We start from the raw sequence: 24,308 nt of genomic DNA, 5'->3' as shown, positions 1-24,308 counted from the left end.
CTGTGCCAGCCACCCAGGAGCGGCCCCTTCCTTGGAGACTCCGTTCCGGCACCCTCCAAAAGCAACTTGCCAATTGTCCTGGCCTCCCACGAAGTGATTTTTACATTTCATTTTCCCTACATGCGAACCGAAAACCCCACCCTGGTGACTCTCTTTAAAATTCAGCAAACGTCCGTCCTGCTGATTTTCCTCTCTGCGTGAGAACGGGATGGCTCAGCCTCCCAAAGGATCCACCCTGGGAAACCGGTTCGCTTATAGCTAGGGAAGTCCTCAAACAGGTCTCTTGGAATGAAAGGTTCGAGGCAGGCAGCTTTTCCCTTCCCGCCTGGGAATTTTTTTTTAAAAAAGGCTTCCCCGGTTGGATTCCTGCCTGATCTGACCTTGGGTAAAAGCTTACAAGGAGGTGGAGAAAGTAGAAATGGGTAGAGACATTCCTTGCCAGTAGCTTTGTTATATTATTGCAGTGTTTCTCAGCTTTGAGATGGGTGGACTTCATTTCCCAGAATCCCCCATCCAGCTTAGTAGCTTCGTTGTGTTATTGCAGTGTTTCCCAGCTTTGAGATGGGTGGACTTCAACTCCCAGAATCCCCCAGCTGGCTTAGTAGCTTTGTTATATTATTGCAGTGTTTCCCAGCTTTGAGATGGGTGGACTTCAACTCCCAGAATCCCCCAGCCGGCTTAGTAGCTTTGTTATATTATTGCAGTGTTTCTCACCTTTGAGATGGGTGGACTTCAATTCCCAGAATCCCCCAGCCGGCTTAGTAGCTTTGTTGTGTTATTGCAGTGTTTCCCAGCTTTGAGATGGGTGGACTTCAATTCCCAGAATCCCCCTCTCGGCTTAGTAGCTTCGTTATGTTATTGCAGTGTTTCTCAGCTTTGAGATGGGTGGACTTCATTTCCCAGAATCCCCCATCCAGCTTAGTAGCTTCGTTGTGTTATTGCAGTGTTTCCCAGCTTTGAGATGGGTGGACTTCAACTCCCAGAATCCCCCAGCTGGCTTAGTAGCTTTGTTATATTATTGCAGTGTTTCCCAGCTTTGAGATGGGTGGACTTCAACTCCCAGAATCCCCCAGCCGGCTTAGTAGCTTTGTTATATTATTGCAGTGTTTCTCACCTTTGAGATGGGTGGACTTCAATTCCCAGAATCCCCCAGCCGGCTTAGTAGCTTTGTTGTGTTATTGCAGTGTTTCCCAGCTTTGAGATGGGTGGACTTCAATTCCCAGAATCCCCCTCTCGGCTTAGTAGCTTCGTTATGTTATTGCAGTGTTTCTCAGCTTTGAGATGGGTGGACTTCATTTCCCAGAATCCCCCATCCAGCTTAGTAGCTTTGTTGTGTTATTGCAGTGTTTCCCAGCTTTGAGATGGGTGGACTTCAACTCCCAGAATCCCCCAGCTGGCTTAGTAGCTTTGTTATATTATTGCAGTGTTTCCCAGCTTTGAGATGGGTGGACTTCAACTCCCAGAATCCCCCAGCTGGCTTAGTAGCTTTATTATGCTAATGCAATTTTTCTCAACTTTGAGATGGGTGGACTTCAACTCCCAGAATCCTCCAACTGGCTTAGTAGCTTCATTATGCTAATGCAGTGTTTCTCAACTTTGAGATGGGTGGACTTCAACTCCCAGAATTCCCCAGCCGGCTTAGTAGCTTTGTTATATTATTGCAGTGTTTCTCAGCTGTGAGATGGGTGGATTTCAATTCCCAGAATCCCCCTCTCGGCTTAGTAGCTTCGTTATGTTATTGCAGTGTTCCGCAACTTTGAGATGGGTGGACTTCAACTCCCAGAATCCCCCAGCTGATAACTTAGTACAGGGGTGTCCAAACTTGGGAACTTTAAGACTTGTGGACTTCAACTCCCAGAATTCCCCAGCCGGCTGGCTGGGGAATTCTGGGAGTTGAAGTCCACAAGTCTTAAAGTTACCAAGTTTGGACACCCCTGACTTAGTAGCTTCATTATGCTAATGCAATGTTTCTCAACTTTGAGATGGGTGGACTTCAACTCCCAGAATCCCCCAGCTGATAACTTAGTAGCTTCGTTATGCTAATGCAATGTTTCTCAACTTTGAGATGGGTGGACTTCAATTCCTAGAATTCCCCAGCCAGCAAAGCATTAACCTAACGAAGCTACCAAGCCGGCTGGGGAATTCTGGGAGTTGAAGTCCACCGAACTTTGAGTTGCTGAGATAGAAAAACCATATGCCCAGTTCAACCAGAAACTCCTTCCCAGGCTAACTGGCAGACTCCCTACCCACCTGGGTACTGCCCATGATGGAGCCCGTCCCCATGGGTGGTGACAAGGACCAAGGTGGGGCACAATGGCGGATGAGTAACCTTCCGGAGCTTCCCAAACATTCCTTCTCCCCATCCCCCTCATAACTCCCCAGGCAAGATTTTAGCTTCCTCCCTCGGCTCATTTTCAAACCATCCATCAGTCACATTCCCATGGATTCAGCCAGCTGGTGTGAGCTGAAAGAGCTACTCGGGTGTGCAAGGCCACGGTGCCTCTGAGGATGTGCAGAGTGACGGAGCGAGGAGGAAGCTCTGCTTTTCTTGCTCAAAACGGAGCGGCGATTCCCCGGAGATAATTTTGTTTTATCCCTGTATTTTCTCTCTTAAAAATCTGGCCGAGAATTAAGCAGTCGGACGAGCAAAAGAGCAGACAGCTCATCCTCGACTTACGGCCATGATAGGGGGTCAGAATTTCCGTGGCTAAGCAAGGAGGTTGTTAAGCGAGCCGTGACGGGTTTTCGCACCTTTCTGCCACGGTTGTTAAGCAAATCCCTGCACTTGTTAAGTGAAATGTCCACTGACTGTTGTTGAACGGGTCGTGCCCCATTTTACGACTTTTTCACCATGGTTGTTAAGCGAATCCTTGAAGTTACTAAGTGAATCGCAGGGTTGTTAAGCGAATCCAGCTTTCTCCCATGGACTTTGCTTGTCGGAGGCCGTCTGGGAAGGTTGCAATTGGACCTTCTCTGCTCAGCGCCCGAATTTTGATCACCTGATCAGGGGGAAATGCTGAGATGGCCGTAAGTGTGAGGACCGGCCATCCGTCACTTTTTTTGGTGCTGTAGTCACCTCGAACTGTCACTAAACGAATGGTTGTGTAAGCCAAGGACTTACGACCACCATTGAGCCAATATTTCTGCTGCTAAGCGAGACGTTAAGTGAGGTTTTGCCCCATTTTACTACCCTCCTTGTCGTCATTGTTACATGAAGCACTGCAGTTTTTAAGTTAGTCACACCGTCGTTAAGTGAGTCCGTCTTCCTCATTTACGTTGCTTGTCGTAAGTGGGAATCACATGACCCCGGGGACACAGCGACCATCGTAAATACGAGTCCGTTGCCAAGCTTCTGAATGTTGATCACATAGCTACGGGGACGCTGCGACGGTCATAAGTGTGGAAAGCAATTATAAGTCCCTTTTGAACTTCCAACGGCCACTAAATGAACTGTGGTAAGTCGTGGGCTACCTCTGTAAATATTGAGCAGAAAATCTACCATGCAAAAGAATAGAACAGAACAGAACAGAAAATATGGAAAGGAATAAGAATAGGAATAGCATAGCATAGCATAGAAAATATGGAAAGGAATAGGAATAGGAAAAAGGAATAGGAATAGGAATAGCATAGCATAGGACAGAACAGAACAGAACAGAACAGAACAGAACAGAACAGAATTGAAAATACGGAAAGGAATAAGAATAGGAATAGGAATAGGAATAGGAATAGCATAGCATAGAAAATATGGAAAGGAATAGGAATAGGATAGCACAGAACAGAACAGAATAGAAAATATGGAAAGGAATAGGAATAGGAAAAAGGAATAGGAATAGGAATAGCATAGCATAGGACAGAACAGAACAGAACAGAACAGAACAGAACAGAATTGAAAATACGGAAAGGAATAAGAATAGGAATAGGAATAGGAATAGGAATAGGAATAGCATAGCATAGAAAATATGGAAAGGAATAGGAATAGGAATAGGAATAGCATAGCATAGAAAATATGGAAAGGAATAGGAATAGGATAGCACAGAACAGAACAGAATAGAAAATATGGAAAGGAATAAGAATAGAAATAGAAATAGCATAGCATAGGACAGAACAGAACAGAACAGAACAGAATTGAAAATACGGAAAGGAATAAGAATAGGAATAGGAATAGGAATAGCATAGCATAGAAAATATGGAAAGGAATAGGAATAGGATAGCACAGAACAGAACAGAATAGAAAATATGGAAAGGAATAAGAATAGGAATAGAAATAGCATAGCATAGCATAGCACAGAACAGAACAGAACAGAATAGAAAATACGGAAAGGAATAAGAATAGGAATAGGAACAGCATAGCATAGAAAATATGGAAAGGAATAGGAATAGGATAGCACAGAACAGAATAGAAAATATGGAAAGGAATAAGAATAGGAATAGGAATAGCATAGCATAGCATAGAAAATATGGAAAGGAATAGGAATAGGAATAGCATAGCATAGCATAGCACAGAAAATATGGAAAGGAATAGGAATAGGAATAGGATAGCACAGAACAGAATAGAAAATATGGAAAGGAATAAGAATAGGAATAGGAATAGCATAGCATAGCATAGAAAATATGGAAAGGAATAGGAATAGGAATAGCATAGCATAGCACAGAAAATATGGAAAGGAATAGGAATAGGATAGCACAGAACAGAACAGCACAGAACAGAACAGAAAATACAGAAAGAAATAAGAATAGGAATAGGAATAGCATAGCGTAGAAAATATGGAAAGGAATAGGGAATAGGAATAGGAATAGGATAGCACAGAACAGCACAGCACAGCACAGCACAGAACAGAACAGAACAGAACAGAAAATACAGAAAGGAATAAGAATAGGAATAGGAATAACATAGCATAGAAAATATGGAAAGGAATAGGGAATAGGAATAGCATAGCATAGCACAGAACAGAATTGAAAATACGAAAAGGAATAAGAATAGGAATAGGAATAGCATAGCATAGAAAATATGGAAAGGAATAGGAATAGGATAGCACAGAACAGAACAGAAAATACAGAAAAGAATAAGAATAGGAATAGGAATAGCATAGCATAGAAAATATGGAAAGGAATAGGAATAGGAAAAAGGAATAGGAATAGGAATATCATAGCATAGGACAGAACAGAACAGAACAGAACAGAATTGAAAATACGGAAAGGAATAAGAATAGGAATAGGAATAGGAATAGGAATAGCATAGCATAGAAAATATGGAAAGGAATAGGAATAGGAATAGGAATAGCATAGCATAGAAAATATGGAAAGGAATAGGAATAGGATAGCACAGAACAGAACAGAAAATACAGAAAGGAATAAGAATAGGAATAGGAATAGCATAGCATAGAAAATATGGAAAGGAATAGGAATAGGAAAAAGGAATAGGAATAGGAATAGCATAGCATAGGACAGAACAGAACAGAACAGAACAGAATTGAAAATACGGAAAGGAATAAGAATAGGAATAGGAATAGGAATAGGAATAGCATAGCATAGAAAATATGGAAAGGAATGGGAATAGGATAGCACAGAACAGAACAGAAAATACAGAAAGGAATAAGAATAGGAATAGCATAGCATAGAAAATATGGAAAGGAATAGGAATAGCATAGCACAGAACAGAACAGAAAATACAGAAAGGAATAAGAATAGGAATAGCATAGCATAGAAAATATGGAAAGGAATAGGAATAGCATAGCACAGAACAGAACGGAATAGAACAGAACAGAAAATACGGAAAGGAATAGGAATAGGAATAGCACAGAACAGAACAGAACAGAACAGAATAGAAAATACGGAAAGGAATAGGAATAGGAATAGCATAGCATAGCATAGAATAGCATAGAACAACAGAGTTGGAAGGGACCTTGGGGGTCTTCTAGTCCAACCCCCTGCTCAGGCAGGAATCTCTTCACCACTACAGACTACAAAGAGCCGGTTTAATTTTGCCTTCGCAGCTGACTTAATATCCATCCGATGATAGAAATTGGGGACCACACCTTAAGAGAGCACCCAGTTTTTAAAAGCCGGCCTTTTCTTCCCCAGCTCGGTGCAGGGCAGGCCGCTGCTAAATGGGATCCTCTGTCTAAGCAGAGAGGCGCGGTGCTCTTAATAATTTAAAAAATAAAATAACATTTAAAAACAAAACTGCAGTTACTCTGGTTTGACTTAGCATGTTGGGCGAACCCTATCATTAGGGTGTGCTTACTGCAACGTGGGGTGGCCGACACCGTTGTGGGAAGCCGGTTGAATGATGCTACTTCAAAGGAACCACAATCTAGCGTTTTAGAGAGGGGGACGGGACGCGTGGTAGAACGGACTCCCGGTTACCCAAGCCTGAGAGAACTCAGCGCAGGCTGTTCTCTCATCCGGTGCCGTTTGGGTTCTTGAACTTTACCTCACAAAACCCGCATGAGGACTTCACCTATTTGGAAAAGCCCGGCTTCTGCAGCGACCGCTGGGCAAGGCCGCTTCCAAGACCTCGCCTCGTGTTGTTGCTTAAGTGATGCCTACGCGGGAAAACCGAGGGAGACGTCCAATCGTGGAATGCATCATTATCCTTAGGGACTCACTGTCACTGGACAGTGGCCGCGATCTTTCTCGGCTGCCTCGGTGGCGATTAAGCAAGATTGCAAGGGAGGAGGAATTATTATTTTTTCAGCGTTGTTCTGTTTGGAGACCCCCTTGTCTCTGCTCTCCCTTTCTTTGATTTGGACATGACGTATTGTATCTCTGGCGGGCACAAACCAGGTTTTGTGGTTTTGTGTCTGCTGTATAAACCCCACAAACTGAGCAAAAGTCCCAACTGCTGACACAGTTGGGACATGTGGGCGTAAGGCCCAATGTATCATGACAAATGAGTCTTAATCAACAAATCATCATTGCATAATATATCTTTGGGCTGAGCTGGAATCTCTTCCTTGCCGGTCCCGCCATTCTGGCTTTCACCCAGATGTTTTGCAGGCCTCCCCAGCTGTATCCAACCACTCCTTACACAACGCACCCATGGACGCTTCAAGCATCTGACGGGCAGCGTTTGGGTAAAGCTGCGGAGATTCTGCCCATCGCCAGATGTTCTCCCAAGGTCATTTGAATCTCCTTCTAGCAGAAACTGAGTCTTTACCGCCCTCTTAACTCCGGCTGTTTTCCCATCTTTGCATCTGGCTGGCTCCAGTTCCTCAGTTTATTTATCTGTGCAGGTAGTCCTCGACTTAACAACAGCTCATTTAGCGACCGTTCAAAGTTACACCACTGAAAAAAAGCGATTTAGGACCAGCTTTCCCACTTACGACCCTTGCAGAATCCCCGTAGTCATATGATCGAAATTCAGAGACTTGGGAAAACCGACTCATATTTACGACGGTTGCCATAAGGAATAACCCCCATCTTTTTAAAAAAAAATTATTGGATGCACTTATTTATTTATTAAATATGCATGCTGCACACCTTGTTAAATGTGACTCTAAATACATCCAATTAAAGTGCGCTATCAAACATTCAAACCATAAATTAGGATCGTAGATTTAACTATTTAATAAGCTTGTATCACTATTCTTCTTCTCCTCCTTCCTACTACCTACCTCCTTCTCTACTTACGACTCCAGCTTTGTTCCTTGTATCTTTACGATTTATTTTGTTTGGTTTCCTAGTATGACATACGTTGATTGCTTATTTAGTATCCTTCTAGCTGATAACCTTGTATTTATCCCAATTAGAGGGAGTCCCCTTGTGGAGTACTGTGAAGCCGTTACCACGGCAACTCCACTGTGCTGTACAATAGAAGCCATTTTAAGGCACAACAGGCTGTATCTTAACAGAACTTGAATCCAAAATGCACACGATTGCTGTCGAAAGTACTGTGACTTGACACTATAGATATAATTGTTTTCATTTCAGCAGCCCATGCGTTCCAGAGTTATGCTGGGACACACACACATGGACATACACACGGACACATACTGAGGGGTGTAAGGGGTGTCTTACCCCTACAGTATTTGTTTCCACAGAGTAAGTCATCTCTGTACCAAGTTTGGTTGAAATTGCTGGAGGAGTTCCAGAGTTATGCTGGAACACAGACACACATACACACACACAAAGCCGTTTTTATATATACAATACAATAGCAGAATTGGAAGGGACCTTGGAGGTCTTCTAGTCCAACCCCCTGTCTAGGCAGGAAACCCTATACCATTTCAGACACATGGCTATCCAACATCTTCTTAAAGACTTCCAGTGTTGGGGCATTCACAACTTCTGGAGGCAACTTCTGTTCCACTGATTAATTGTTCTAACTGTCAGGAAATTTCTCCTCAGTTCTAAGTTGCTTCTCTCCTTGATTAGTTTCCACCCATTGCTTCTTGTTCTACCCACAAGTGCCTTGGAGAATAGCTTGACTCCCTCTTCTTTGGGGCAACCCCTGAGATATTGTAACACTGCTATCATGTCTCCCCTAGTCCTTCTTTTCATCAAACTAGACATACCCAGTTCCTGCAACCGTTCTTCCTATGTTTTAGCTTCCAGTCCCCTAATCCTCTTTGTTGCTCTTCTCTGCACTGTTTCTAGGGTCTCCACATCTTTCCTACATTGTGGCGACCAAAACTGAATGCCGTATTCCAAGTGTGGCCTTACCAAGACATTATAAAGTGGTATTAACACTTCACGTGATCTTGATTCTATCCCTCTGTTGATGCAGCCTAGAACCGGGATGGCTTTTTTGACAGCTGCTGCCCACAGCTGGCTCCTATTTAAATGGTTGTCCACTAGGACTCCAAGATCCTTCTCCCAGTTACTACTATTGAGGAAGGTACCACCTATACTGTACCTGTGCATTATGTTTTTGTTGCCTAAATGTAGAACCTTACTCTTTTCACCATTGAATTTCATTTTGTTAGATAGTGCCCAATGTTCAAGTTTGTCAAGATCCTTCTGTATCTTTAGCCTTCTGGAGTGTTGGCTATTCCTGCCAGCTTGGTGTCATCTGCAAATTTGATGAGTTCCCCATTTATTCCCTCATCCAAATCATTGATGAAGATGTTGAAGAGTACTGGGCCCAAAACAGAGCCTTGGGGTACTCCACTGCATACCTCCCTCCATGTAGATGCAGTTCCATTGAGGACTACACGTTGAGTGCGGTTGGTCAGCCAGTTACGAATCCATCTGGTGGTGATGCTGTCTAACCCACATTCTTCTACTTTATCTAGTAGTAGGTTATGGTCTACCTTATCAAATGCCTTACTGAAGTCCAAGTAAACTATATTGATGGCATTCCTCTGGTCCACTAATTTTGTCACTTTGTCAAAGAATGCAATAAGATTAGTCTGGCATGATCTGTTTTTGACAAATCCATGTTGGCTTTTGGCTATTACTTTGTTTGCTTCTAGGTGTTCGCTAATTCGTTGCTTGATTATCTTTTCCAGAATCTTTCCTGGTATTGAGGTCAGGCTGATAGGTCTGTAATTTCCTGGATCTATTTTTTTTCCTTTTTTTGAAGATGGGAACCACATCAGCTCTTTTCCAATCCTCTGGCAGTTCCCCGGTGCTCCAGGATCTCTGAACGATATAGTTCAGTGGTTCTGAGATCTCGTCTGCCAGTTCCTTCAGAACCCTGGGGTGAAATCCATCCGGTCCTGGTGATTTGAACTTGTCTAGGGTAGACAGGTGCTCACTTACCATTTTCTTCCCTATTTCAATTTGTGTTCCTAATCTGGTTTTTGTGGTGCTGTTTTTGATAGGTTGGACTGTTTTATCCCTTTGTGTAAAGATAGATGCAAAAAATGAGTTAAATAGTTCTTCTTTCTCCCTGTTGCTTGTCATCTTCTTGCCACTTTCTCCCAGCAATGGACCAATTGTTTCCTTAACCTTTTTCTTGTTTTTAACATGTTGGAAGAAGCTTTTTTTGGTTATTTTTTTACTTTTCTGGCAAGCCTTTCTTCATTGTGAGCCTTAGCTTTCCTTACTTCATCTTTACAGGCTCGGGCTATTTGCTGATAATTCTGCCTTAGTTATGTCCCCCTCTTTCCACTTTTTATACATAACTTTTTTGTCTTTCAATTTGTCAGATAGTTCTTTATGCAGCCATGCTGGTTTCTTTTGGGAGCTGTTATTTTTCTTCTTCATTGGTATTGTGCTAGACTGGGCTTTTGCAATCTCATTTTTCAAAATTTCCCAAGCTTCTTGAGTTGTTTTCCCCTTGAGGATTCTCATCCATGGAATTCTTCCCAAGCTCTCTCTAAGTTTTACTGAAATTAGCTCTCTTAAAGTCCAAGACTCTAGTTTGACTTCGTTCTACTACTTGTGTTTGCATAATGTTGAATTCCAATATTGCATAGTCACTTGCCCCCAGGGTTCCTGTGGCTTCAACACCTTCTATCATTTCCCCTCTGTTAGTGAGAATTAAGTCTAATATGGCCGATCCCCTTGTTCCCTTCTCTACAGATGACTATCATTAAGTGTTATCTCTCATGAGTCTTGATGAATGTATTTACGATCGTGATTTAATCCCTTTGCATATTTTATGTACACTGAGAGCTTATGCACCAAAGACAAATTCCTTGTGTGTCCAATCACACCTGGCCAATAAAGAATTCTATTCTATTGTAAAAAAAAATCCATCAAAGTAAAGCTGTCGTTTTTGCACATGAAGAAAAGAACTTTACCAAAAACGGGATGAGCACAATATCGGACAGTCGTTGCCGAACATGGTGTGTTTAAAGGCACACAATAATACCACGCCAGAGGTGCAAGCTGCACGCACAATCAAAGCGCATGCGCAGAAGGCCGAGCGCATGCGTAAACGCATGCACGCTCGCATTTGCGAACCAGTAGGGAAAGCGAGGGAATATCACCCCTGTGTCACTCGATCAGACGTTTTGCACTATTCGGCATAGAGGGACTAGAAAATTAAGACAAAAGATTGAATATTTAATGGTCAGTCCTGTTTTTTGCAAGGTTCAAAAGTCTTGGGGAGGCTGGATAGACTTTGGGCTGTGTGCGCGCGTATGTTTGCGTTGAGCAAACAATACTCTGTACGTGCTCAGAGGAGCTACCTCCTCTCTGTTCTGCTTCACACAGGAAGGCAATATAGGTAGTCCTCGCTTAGTGACTATTCAAGCTGACGATGGAGATCCCCGAAGTTAATTAGCGCACATTTTCAAAATTCTGATGGCCACATGAACACACACAAACGCAAACACACACACACACACACACACAATGGCATGACCACATATTGGGTCCTTGGCCACTGGCTCACAATGCAATTTTCAGTATTTTTCTGGCGTTGACTGCTGATTCCTGGCCAAAAAAAAAATGCCCCTTGGGGAAAATTGGTCCGCTTAACGACCGCTGCAAAAAAAAGGGTCATAAAATTAGATACGGTCACAGGGTGGCCTGCTTAATGACGCACGCTCTACAACCGTAATTCCAGATGTGCCTTACAATCGTACGGGTAGTCCTCGGCTTACAACCGCAATTGAGCCCAAACTCCATGTTAAGTGAGACCGTTGCTGAGTTTCGCCCCACCTTTTGCAATCCTTGCTAAGTGAATCCCTGCCGTTGTTAAGCGAGTCACACGGCGCTTAAGCCAATCTGGTTCCAAAGGTCGCCAAAAAAGATATCCTGACCCCCGGGGACGCTACCGCCGTCATAAATATGAATCCCTTGCCAAGCGTCCGAACCTCGATCACGTCACCGTGGGGAAGTTGCAACGGTCACAAGTGCGAAAAATCGGTCCTAACTCTCTTCCCCCTCTCCCCCCCCGCCTCCAATGCCGTCGTAATTCCAAACGTTCACGAAACGAACTTTTGTAAGTCTAGAACTGCCTATAATTCCTCGCTCCGTTTCGGTTGTAAGTGGAGGACCTCACCCAAAATCAAGCAGGAGAGGCTTCCCCTGCGAAAGGACAACATGTGTGTTTTTAGTCACCAGGAGCTTTTCAAGTGTCAGCTTTGGAATTTGGGTGGAACTGAAAGGAAATGAATGATAGACCTGAAAATAAACAGAAGGAATTCCATCGTTCTGTTTAGCAATCTACATTTCTTTTCTTGGACGCAGCCTCATTTTCGCCGCAAAAATAAAGCCAATAGCCACAAGAGAAGAACAATTAATATCTTTTCCAGCCTGGGCAAGCCCTCAAAAAAATCTACCTATCATCATACGCTTTCTAATTTGTTTGTTTACCCTCAAACACGCCGGTATACACAAACCTCTTTTATTTATCTTTCTTCTTTCATTTATTTTACCTTCTCCCCGCCCTTCCTGCAGGCTAACTTACAATATCCCCGTGACTTCCATATTTTGACAGCCAAGATAAACTTGTCGGAAAGTTTTTTTTTTTTTAGTGTGTGTGTGAGAGAGTGATGTCTCACAGCACAGCACAATTTCTGCAAGCGATAGAAACTCCTCGACGGGTCCGTTGTTGGCTCCCTTCTAGATTAGATTTCTACCGGCGGGGAATTGGCGTTGGCTTCCGGTAACAAGAGAGAAATCAAAAAGGTGTACGCGGAAAAGGAAGGGCTCTCTGTCTTTCGTACTGAAACCTGGTTTTATTTTAAGAAAGAGAGTCTTTGGTAACCCCCCCCCCCCTTAGCTCCTTGACAAATTAGATTTCTACTTGCGGGGAATTGGCGTTGGTTTCTACTCACAGAGAGAATGCCAAAGTTGGAAAAGGAAAAGAAAGCTGTGTGCGTTTGCTACAAATATCTGGTTTGTTTTAAGAGGGTGGGGGGGAAAAACCCTCCTTGGTGACATGTTGGCTTCCTTACAGATTAGATTTCTACTTGCAAGGAACTGGCCTTGGTATATTACATCGACTGCATCCCCACTATCTATTAAGCCCAACAGTTTGACACTCCTGCTGTACAGCAAAGGGTCTCTCAACTTGGGGACTTCAACTCCCAGAATTCCTCAGTCAGGCCTAGGGAATTCTGGGAGATGAAGTCCACCCAGAAGGGGGGAAAAAAACCAGGATATTTAGGGTTATGGAGAAGGAGACTTAAGCCAGCATGGAAACAAAGCTGTTGAGCAGATGTGGCTTTAACCCCTGAGCAGATGTTGCTTCAACCCTTAGCAGATGTTGCTTCAGCCCCTGACCCGGGTTTTGTTTCCCCATCTCTTTGATATTGGGACAGCTTTGGCCAGACCAAATTAAATTTATTCCTACCCCCCTTGTGAAAGTACAGCTTGTTCTTTCTTTTGCTTTCGTATCTGGGACTCCTTTTCTCTTCTCTGCATCTGTCCACATCTGGCAGACGGAAGAATTGCTGGGTGGTTTTCGGGGAGGGAGGCTGGGAATTGCCCCTTGGCCCACTAACCCTCGCTCTCCATTCCGGGGAAGCCCCAGCCGGCCCCTGAGTCAGTCAGGGGACACAGAAAGGGGAAGGCAGACAAGAGCTTGCACAAGAGCTTAGGGACTAGAAACTTGGCACGTCGGCGTTGGAGGGGAAAGACTGGGTCGAGGCCAGTCACAAGGCTGGGTGAAGCAGAGTCCCCCAACTGTGGCAAAGGGTTTCACATGTTACGTGGGACGGTCTCATGATTTCTTGCCTTTGGGCTTAGTGCCACTCCGCACTCGGAAATTCAAATTAAAAAGTGCCGCGGGAAGCAAATTGTGTTTTCTTCGCAAAGATCTGCCGGATGTGTGCAAACGTCGGTGACCACGGATTCTTTCGAATCCGGATACCCCTGGAATATTTTGCACCCCACGTTTAACAGCCTTTTCCCAGCCGGTGATGCTTTTCAAACCATTTTGGTCCCGACGGTCGTAAGTCGAGGACTAGGGTTCTAGTCCTCGACTTACGGCATAATCGGGAGCCCCTAAGTGAGCTGGCAGTTAAGGGAGTCACGTTCAATTTTATGACCATTTTTTTTTTGCCACGGTGGCAAAGCAAATCACTGCAGTTGTTAAGCATATCAAATGGTCGTTAAGTGAAACCGGCTCCTCCCCCCCTTGATTTGGCTTGTTGGAAGCCAGCTGCAAGTGATGATCCCGTGACCCCCGCTTGACAAATACCCCAATTTGGATCATGTAACCGTGACAATACACCAACGGTCGTAAGTGCGAGGACCAGTCGTAAAGTCCCTTTTTTCCGCTGCCTTTGCAACTTTCAATGGTCACGGAACAAATGGTTGTAAGTCGAGGTACAACCAGTACAGGCAATCCACAATTGAGACCAACATTTAGGTTGCTAAGTGAAGCATTATGTTAAATGAGTTCTGCCCCATTTTACGACCTTCCTTGCCACCGTTGCTAAGTGAATCACCGCAGCCGTTAAGTTAGCCGCACAGTCGTTAAGCGAGTCCGCCTTCTCCATCGGCTTTGCTTGTCGGAAGGTCGCAAAAGGGGATCGTGTGATCCCGGGAGACAGCGACCGTCACAAACAGGAACCGGTTTGCAAAGCACTCAAATTTTGATCCTGAGTTGCAATGGCCATAAGGGCGAGACACAGTCCTAAGTCTCTTTTTGTCAGGGTGGTTGCGACTTGGAACGGTCACTAAATGAACTGTTGTAAGTCGAGGACTGCCTGTACAATGTTAGTCCCAACATGGAAAGAGGCCGTGAGGGGGGAAAAGTCAAAATATTCCCACCTCGATTTGGTTGCGTACATTTTGACCGTGTAAAGTGCGGGGAAACTGCAACAGCTGTAAGTGCGAGGACCAGACGTAAGTCGCTTTGTTTCATCCTAACTTCAAATGGTCGCTAAACAAACCATTGTAAGTCGAGGACCCCCTGTACCTTTAAGGAAAGTCTTATTTTTTTAAAATAAAACTCACCTGGGGAACTTGCTGGAATACTAAAACTGAGGAAGCAAGGATCATTCCAGCTGGTAAAAACTAAAAATATTGCGGTAATAAAAAAAAAGAGACCTTGATTATCTGTGGTTTGGGATTTAAGCGGGTTTGGGAATTCAGCCATTGTGGTTTATATGGTGTGAACCTCAATGAATCAAACTGTGGCTTAATGTGATGCAACTAGCTATCTCTGTCTCTGCTAAGACCACTTGAATGGAGACGGTTGACTGGCAGGAATGCAAGTATTTGCATGATTCTACCTAGGGCGTTGAAGCTGGCTTGTTCCATAAGCCATGGTTAAACAGGGGCTTAATATCCAGGCAAACCGGGCCTATGTCTCTAACTTGTAAGGTAAGAGAGTCAGTTGGCCCTACTACAGTTAAGGATCACTAACTTTAAGATTTGTGGACTTCGACTCCCAGAATTCCTCAGTCAGTGATGGAGGGTAACTTTCTTAATAGATGGTGGGTATGCAGGAAGCGTAATATATCTTGACTTCAGCAAAATGAGAAGAAGAAAAAAGACCGGGCTAGGGAATTCTAGGAGTTGAAGTCCACAAATCTTAAATCAGGGGTCTCCAACGTTGCCAACTTTAAGACTTGTGGACTTCGACTCCCAGAATTCCTCAGTCAGTGATGGAGGGTAACTTTCTTAATAGATGGTGGGTATGCAGGAAGTGTAATATATCTTCAGCAAAATGAGAAGGGAAAAAAAAAGACCAGGCTAGGGAATTCTGGGAGTTGAAGTCCACAAATCTTAAATCAGGGGTCTCCAACGTTGCCAACTTTAAGACTTGTGGACTTCGACTCCCAGAATTCCTCAGTCAGTGATGGAGGGTAACTTTCTTAATAGAAGATGGGTATGCAATAAGCGTAATATATCTCGACTTCAGCAAAATGAGAAGAAGAAGAAAAAAGACCGGGCTAGGGAATTCTGGGAGTTGAAGTCCACAAATCTTAAATCAGGGGTCTCCAACGTTGCCAACTTTAAGCCGTGTGGACTTCAGCTCCCAGAATTCCTCAGTCAGTGATGGAGGGTAACTTTCTTAATAGATGGTGGGTATGCAGAAAGCGTAATATATCTCGACTTCAGCAAAACGGGGAGAAAAAAAAGACCGGGCTAGGGAATTGAGAGAAAATCAGGGGTCTCCAACCTTGGCAATTTTAAGTCTTGTAGAATTCGACACCCAGAATTTCTCAGTCAGTCCGGAGGCTGGAAAAAGTTTTTTGCCCTTCCAGAGCCTCCGCGTGGGGCCTGCATTTACCTGGATTTACCTGGCATGATGAATGGGCTGCGTGGAGACTCCTGGGAAGGGAGGGGAGGGGTGGGCGGGGCCAGGCAGTCCTTCCAACTACCGGTTCGGCGAACCAGATGTAAAATTTGCAACCGCTTCGCCCAAACCGGTTCGAACCGTCTGAATCTCCCCCCCTGAGTTGAAGTCCACTCGTCTTCCAGGGGTTTTAAAGGCATATTTCATTATCCGGAAAGGATGTAGACAAGTTGTGAATTTTCCTGCAGTTGTATCGTATGCACCAGGGTACTTTCGGCTGCTCTTTGTCTGGCACTGCCAGCCTATCTTTGGGGGCTCCGATGCCATTCCGGAATCTTCTACCCCGTCTTTCTCATCGCCTCTCCCACTTCCTCTCGGGTGCAAACGGGGAAACGATGAACCGGAGTTTAAAAAGTTGGGTTCTGTTTTCGAAGCTCGGATCGGAGACTGTGCCGCTAAACACCCCCTTCTCCTTTCTCTTCCGCAGACGCCATGCCTGTATCGGATCCGCGCGGAGATGCAGGCCGGTGGGCCAACGTCAGCTACCGGGTGCGCCAGCCGAATGCCGCAGAGCCAGCGCCCAGAAGGAAGAAAAGCTGGTTTCACAAATTTTGTCGTTGCTGCGCGGGCCAGCGGGATGACACCGATTGGACACCGGCGCCCGGCGAGATCCCGGGAGCCCGGCGGACGGATCCCGTCATCCGGGGTGAGTCGTTGGGGGGGGGGGGGGTTGAGAGACTGTCCCAAACCTCCAGAGAGACATTTTGGGGAAGGGGTGAAAGACCAGTTCAATTTAGTACAAAATCCCACCCAATTTCAATCAAAATAGAGCGGGAAGGGACCTTGGAGGTCTTCTAGTCCAACCCCCTGTCTATATCATTTGAGACAAATGACCATCCAGTGTCTTCTTAATAATCTCCAGTGTTGGAGAATTCACAACATCTGGTGGCAAACTGTTCCATTGGTGAATTGTCCTCCCTGTTAGGAAGTTTCTCCTTAGTGCCAGGGATTAATTTCAAACAGAGTAGAGCTGGAAGGGACCTTGGAGGTCTTCTAGTCCAGCCCCTTTCTCAAGTAGGAGACCCTCTACCATTTCAGACAGATGGCTATCCAACATCTTCTTAAAGACTTCCAGTGTTGGGGCATTCACAACTTCTGGAGGCAACTTCTGTTCCACTGATTCATTGTTCTCACTATCAGGAAGTTTCTCCTCAGTTCTAAGTTGCTTCTCTCCTTGATTAGTTTCCACCCATTGCTTCTTGTTCTACCCTCAGGTGCCTTGGAGAATAGCTTGACTCCCTCTTCTTTGGGGCAACCCCTGAGATATTGGAAGACTGCTATCCTGTCTCCCCTAGTCCTTCTTTTCATTAAACTAGATATTACCCAATTCTTGCAACCGTTCTTTGTTGCACTTCCAGATTTTAAACTTAAGTTTGGAAAAAATGAACAGTCTTTCCCCCCCCCCACTAAATCCAGGAGGAAACCCTCCCCCCCCCATCACTGTTAATTTTATTGAACATAAACGCAAATCTCAGAAATGCAAATAAATAAATAAATTAAAAGTATATTTTTGCTTCTGAGATTCCCCCCCCCCCAAGATGTTTCTCTAACGACAAAGTTTTTTTACAACCTGGGTCACTGTTTAAAATGGGTGGACTTCAACTCCCAGAATCCTATGCTGTGCTGGGGGATTCTGGGAGTTGGAGTCCACCCCTCTGAACGTGTCCCAGGTTGAGAAATACAGGTAATCCCTCGGCCTTTAAACGAGCACAATTGAACCTCCAATGCCTGTTGCCGAGTGAAACATTCGTTTTGCCCCATTTTACGACGCCACAGTTCTTGAATCCCTCAATCCGGTTATTAAGTTAGTGACACGATTGTTAAGTGAATCTGGCCTGCGGCCGTCGTAAAGATGAGTCAGTTGCCAAGCGTCGAAATTTTGATCAAAGATGCTGCAACGGTCTCAGCCTGAAAAACAAAGTCACTTTTTTTCGGTGACGTTGTCATTTCGAACAGACTGTCGTAAGTCGAGGACTGCCTGTACGGGTTTAAAGCTTCAGTAGTTGCGCCCATCTCTCTGAATTGAATTCCAGTTTGGGGGTCGTAAATTCCCCCCCCCCTTTTTTTTTTCTGCATCTCGTAAATCCTTCGAAACCGGCTCAAATATTTACACTTCCGGAACTTTCCTTTCGTGGTCATAGGAACCGCAATCTGGGTTAGAGGATTCAGCCGGTTCACACCGGTTCGGGAGAACTGGTTGTTGCAAGGACTGGCTGGCCTCGCCCACTCCTCCCAGGAGTCTCCATGCGGCCCAGTCAGTCTGGAAACAAGCCTGTTTCTGACCACAAGGGGCCTCTGGAACCCGGGGGAGACTGTTTTCGCCCTCCCGGAAGCACAAGGAAAGCGTCCGGAGTGTGGGAGGGGGCAAAAATGCTCCCCACCCACCCACCCTATGATGCAGGAGGCTGAGTTGGCCCCGCCCACCATGGCCCCACCCATCCAGCAACTGGGCAGAGAACCGCTTGCTAACATTTTTCAATCCCACCCCTGGTTAGGATACAAAAATGGTCGCGGCCGGAGTGAGTGACCCTCCTTTCGTTTACCTTCCGCAGAGGGCATGCTGGTCATCCAAAAGATTGATTTAATGAGCAGCCGTACGGGCAGCAACCGCCGCGCCCACCACACCGACGAGTACGAGTACGACAACCTCATCATCCGTCGCGGGCAGCCCTTCGAGATGAAGCTTCATTTCCAGCAGCCGTACGATTCCGACGACCACCGGGTCTGCCTCGAGTTCCTCGTCGGTAAGTGTGGGGGGCCGAAGAAGGGTCCTTTTTCCGTCGGGTTTCTAGTCCTCATGACATTCCCCCCCTGGGAAGTCTGGGGGAGGATTGAAATCGGCGAGGTCGCAGGACGGCAAATGTCGAAGTTGAGCGGGAGAGACGGTTCAGGGTGACATTTGGGCGGCGTTAGGGATCTGGTGGGGGATGAGCCATTGGGCGCGGCATACGTGATCTGTTTTGGAGATCCTTTTGAAGCCTTGGGAGGGGGACCCGGTTGATGGTGAATTTGGCAAGGGCAACCTTTTATTGGCTGACAAGTATACTTGACGTCTTGGAGGTGGGAAAGAGTGTCGTTTCCTTCTTTCCTTCCTTCCTCTCTTTGACTCTGTCGGAAGAAACTCCGGGCTTTTGAATTTGAGCTTGTGTTCTGATTGGTTGTCCAACTCCCATGAGGCCATGCAGAGGTCACTTTGTAGGTTGTCTGTCTCCCAGGCTTGGTTGATTCTTGCTGGGTGATCATGTTATGAAAAGGTTTTGGGCAATTCCTCCTACGGCTCTGCCTGAAGGAGGTAGATCTTTGTTATGTAGAATAGACTGCCTCAGGCCTTAATGGCCCATTGAGGATGGGGGGGGGGGGTTGAGTGAGTTTTTCCCTCCCTTTTAGGGGAAATATTCTGACCTTTTTAATATTTCCTACAATATTTCATTTTCTTAGGAGAGGGATGGGTGCTAACTTCCTACAGCTCCTTCCTTCCCTTCCCTTCCTCTCCTCCTTCCCTTCCTTCCTTCCTTTTCTTCCCTCCCTCCTTCCCTCCGTCCTTTCCCTCTCTCCTTCTCCTCCTGCCTCTCGTTCCCTCTTTCTTCCTTCCCTCTCTCTCTCCTCCTTTACTCCTCCCTTCTTCCTCCCTCCCTTTCTCCTTCCGTCTTTCCCTTCTCTTTATTCCTTCGCTCCTTCCCTCTCTCCATCCTTTCCTTCCTCCCTCCCTTTGACTTCTGCTCTCTCCTGCTCTTCCTTTTCTTCCTATCCTTCCAGTCCTCTCCCTTCCTCCCTTCCTCTCTCCTTCCTTCCTTCCCTCCCTCCTTCTTTCCCTTCTTCTCTCCTTTCTTCCTTTCCTCCCTCCCTTTCTCCTCCCTCCCTTTCTCCTCCCTCCCTCCTCCTTTTCTATCTTCCTTCTTTCTCCTTCCTTCCCTCCTTCTTTCCCTCCCTCTTTCTATTTCTTCCCTCCCTCTTTTCCTTCCTTCCTCCCCCTTCTTTCATAGCTCGCTTCTTCCTCCTTCCTCCCCTCCTCCCTTCTTTCCCTTCTTCTCTCCTTTCTTCCTTTCCTCCCTCCCTTTCTCCATCCTTCTTTCCTTCCTCCCTTTCTCCTCCCTCCCTTTATCCTCCCTCCCTCCCTCCCTCCTCCTTTTCTATCTTCCTTCTTTCTCCTTCCTTCCCTCCTTCCTTCCCTCCCTCCCTCTCTTCCATTTCTTCCCTCCCTTCTTTCCTCCCTCCCTCCCTCCTTCTTTTCTATTTTCCTTCGTTCTCCTTCCTTCCCTCCCTCCCCCTTTCCTTCTTTCCCTTCTTCTCTCCTTTCTTCCTTTCCTCCCTTTCTCCCTCCTTTTTTTCCTCCCTCCTTTCTCCTCCCTCTCTTCCTTCCCTTCGTAAGGCTGCCTAGGGAATTGACATTCACATGCCAGAAACTGGGCTCCAGAATTGTGACTTTTAAAGGCAACCCTTCCGTGCTACATTTTTTCCCATCGGACCAGTAGAAAAACCTGGGATCGTCCCTTTCTAACCTGGATCCTTTGCCGGTCGGCCCAATCGGTGTCGGGAATGGCCATCCCGGTCTCACCATCTTCTGCAATGGTCTGTTTTAGCGTCTAGCAAGCTTAGTGATTTTTTTTTTCCCCCTGGATGTGCAAAACGGATTCATCTGTGTCTCTTAGCCTTAACCCTTATTTTTTTTAAAGTCCTCAGATGATAATTTGGGGTTATTTTCTCATCTGACAAAATGCGGTGGAATCGGAGACGGTTGTGTAGGGGGTCTAGCAAAAAACAACAACAACCCCAACCCTCTAAAATTAACCAAGAAAAACAAACGTACTTCCTCTGCCTAATCCACCACATCAAACAAGCCATCCCGATAATGCGGGGTTGTCGTAACATGATTTCTTGTCATTAAGCGATCCATCGTTCGGGCAGGAGGCTATTTTGAGATTCCGACGAACCCCCCCACCCCTCGGCTAGGAAATTAACCGCGTTGCAATCCCAATTGTTTCTTTGAAGCAAATAGTGGGCCAGGCGGAAAACCAACCGGTGCAGCTTTCCCATTGCAGTGGCTTTACGGTTGGGAAGCATCTGACCACGAATGGAGCTGGAAAGGACGTTGGAGGTCTTCTAGTCCAGCCCCTTGCTCAAGCAGGAGATCCTAAGGCCATTTTGGAATCAGAATAGAGCTGGAAGGGACCTTGGGGGTCTTCTAGTCCAGCCCCTTGCTCAAGCAGGAGATCCTAAGGCCATTTTGGAATCAGAATAGAGCTGGAAGGGACCTTGGAGGTCTTCTAGTCCAGCCCCTTGCTCAAGCAGGAGACCCAAGGCCATTTTAGAATCAGGATAGAGCTGGAAGGGACCTTGGAGGTCTTCTAGTCCAGCCCCCTGCTCAAGCAGGAGATCCTAAGGCCATTTTAGAATCAGAATAGAGCTGGAAGGGACCTTGGAGGTCTTCTAGTCCAGCCCCCAGCTCAAGCAGGAGCAGGAGCATTGCTATAACTTCCGGTCACTAAACAGTAACTCAAGGATGACTTGCCCAGATTTCTTTTTGAAGGCATCCTGGATACTTTATGCACGCGTTAACTAAAGAACAGTGGGACGCGGCGGCTCAGGGGCTACGGCGCCGAGCTTGTCGATCCGAAAGGTGGGTCGTTCGGCGGTTCGAATCCCGAGCACCGCGAAACGGAGCGAGCTCCCGTGACTAGCCGTTCGAAAGCGCGTACAAAATGCAAGTAGAAAAAAGAGGAACCACTTTTGGTGGGACGGTCACGGCGTTCCGTGCGCCTTCGGCGTTGAGTCACGCCGGCTACGTGACCGACGGAGATGTCTTCGGACAGGGCTGGCTCTCCGGCTTTGAAACGGAGATGAGCACCGCCCCCTAGAGTCGGGAATGACTAGCACATAGGTGCGAGGGAGAACTTTTACCTTTTTACCGAAGTAAAGAACACCCATCCCTTTTACAATACAATACAATAGTAGAGTTGGAAGGGACCTTGGAGATCTTCTAGTCCAACCCCTTGCCTAGGCAGGAAACCCTGTACCGTTTCTCTGTCTTTTTGTTTCTCTGCTCGCCAAAACACTCATCAATGGGTCATCCTGGGCCAACCGAGGAGTTTTGGGGAGTTCTCCCGGATGCCAAAACCCCCCAAAAGATTACAAGCAGACCGGGAGCGCACGCTTTCAGGAGACGACAAGCTTCTGTTTACTGGTGGAACTGGTCCCTGCTCGCAATGCCTTTCTTATTATGATTTATGATTATCCCCGACTTCGCGCCGCTTAACTGGGTGAGGAATTTTGGCCTCCAGCATCCCCGGAGGGAGGGGACGCATTGCTAAATTTCTCCAGGACAGGTTTGCCAAGAGGACAGGGCGCGCACATCGCCTGCCGGCATGGCTTCCAGCCCGGCTGCAAACCATGTTGAGAGAGTTGCGGTGGCAAACCATGGATTATCTCGCAAGGTTGTCATTTGGTCGATGTGGGGGTTTGGAGATCCTGTCCTTTTCAGCCTCGCCTTCCTTATCGACGGCCGGAAATTTGGTTTCCTCCCTCCCCCAACCCCACCTCCCGCCGCCACCGAGAAGCCCCCCCCCCCCCCCCCGGGCCAAAATTTGGGAAACCAGAAAGAGCGAGAGTCAACATTAAAAAAGTTTTTGCAAAGGAGAGGAGTCCGGTTTTGTGCAGATTCCGGGGGTTTGAATCTCTGGCTGGCTTCTACTGGCCCCAAAGGCCCAGCCACAAAAGACCCCAACCACAAATATAGTTGAAGTGGGTAAGGGGGTGTTTCCTCTGATTTATGACGTCTTCTTAATTGAATAGTGACGTCATTTGGCAATTGGGAGACGGGCGGACTTCAACGCGCAGAATTTCCCCACCAGCCTCCTTCCTTGCTTCCTATTCTTTCCCTCCTTCTTTCCACTTTTTCTTTTTTTCTTCTCCATCCTTCCTTTCCTTTCCTCCCTCTCTCCTTCCTTTTCTCTTTTCCTTCCTTTCTTCCTTCTTTCTCCTCTCCTCTCCCTTCCCTCTCTCTCCTTTCTCCCTCTCCCTTCCTCCCTCTCTCCTTTCCTTTCTTCCTTCGTTCCCTCCCTACATATCCTTCCTCCCTCTCTCCCTTTTCTTCCTCCTTCTATCTTCTTCCCTCCTTCCTTCCTTCCTTTTTCTTCCTCCCTCTTTCCTTCCTTTCCTCCCCGCCCTCCTTCCATCTCCTTCCTTCCTGTCTTTCTTTCTTTCTCTTCCTTTCTCACATCCTTCCTTCCTTTCTTCCCTCCCTCCTTCCCTCTCCTCCATTCCTCTCTTTTCCTTCCTTGTTTCCTTTCCTCCCTCCCTCTCTCTTCCTTCCTCTCTTCCTTTCTTCCTTCCTTCATTCCCTCCCTCCGTGTCCTCCCTCCCTCTCTTTCCCTTTTCTTCCTACTTCTATCTCCCTCCCTCCCTCTTTCCTTCCTTCCCTCCATGTCCTCCCTCCCTCTCTTTCCCTTTTCTTCCTCCTTCTATCTCCCTCCCTCCCTCTTTCCTTCCTTCCCTCCGTATCCTTCCTCCCTCTGTTTCCCTTTTCTTCCTCCTTCTATCTCCCTCCCTCCCTCTTTTCTTCCTTCCCTCCGTATCCTTCCTCCCTCTCTTTCCCTTTTCTTCCTCCTTCTATCTCCCTCCCTCCCTCTTTCCTTCCTTCCCTCCGTATCCTTCCTCCCTCTCTTTCCCTTTTCTTCCTCCTTCTATCTCCCTCCCTCCCTCTTTCCTTCCTTCCCTCCGTATCCTTCCTCCCTCTCTTTCCCTTTTCTTCCTCCTTCTATCTCCCTCCCTCCCTCTTTCCTTCCTTCCCTCCGTATCCTTCCTCCCTCTCTTTCCCTTTTCTTCCTACTTCTATCTCCCTCCCTCCCTCTTTCCTTCCTTCCCTCCATGTCCTCCCTCCCTCTCTTTCCCTTTTCTTCCTCCTTCTATCTCCCTCCCTCCCTCTTTCCTTCCTTCCCTCCGTATCCTTCCTCCCTCTCTTTCCCTTTTCTTCCTCCTTCTATCTCCCTCCCTCCCCATTTCCTTCCTTCCCTCCGTATCCTTCCTCCCTCTCTTTCCCTTTTCTTCCTACTTCTATCTCCCTCCCTCCCTCTTTCCTTCCTTCCCTCCATGTCCTCCCTCCCTCTCTTTCCCTTTTCTTCCTCCTTCTATCTCCCTCCCTCCCTCTTTCCTTCCTTCC

At 46.4% G+C, this 24,308-nt stretch overlaps 1 protein-coding gene across 2 annotated transcripts in view; it reads left to right on the top strand.

The window, feature by feature from the left end:
• LOC309400478 (protein-glutamine gamma-glutamyltransferase K-like) overlaps nt 1-24,308 on the top strand; it is a 53,826-nt gene that overhangs the window by 6,386 nt on the left and 23,132 nt on the right. For both annotated transcript variants that reach the window (XM_081968998.1, XM_081968999.1), the window contains exons 2-3: nt 16,581-16,799; nt 18,706-18,897. In XM_081968998.1, coding sequence (XP_081825124.1) covers nt 16,581-16,799; nt 18,706-18,897 — 411 coding nt within the window. The remainder of the gene's footprint in view (nt 1-16,580; nt 16,800-18,705; nt 18,898-24,308) is intronic.

The sequence above is a fragment of the Natrix helvetica genome (assembly GCF_964273705.1).
Source record: "Natrix helvetica genome assembly, chromosome: W".
Taxonomy (NCBI): domain Eukaryota; kingdom Metazoa; phylum Chordata; class Lepidosauria; order Squamata; family Natricidae; genus Natrix; species Natrix helvetica.
This window is presented reverse-complemented; position numbering and strand designations above follow the sequence as displayed.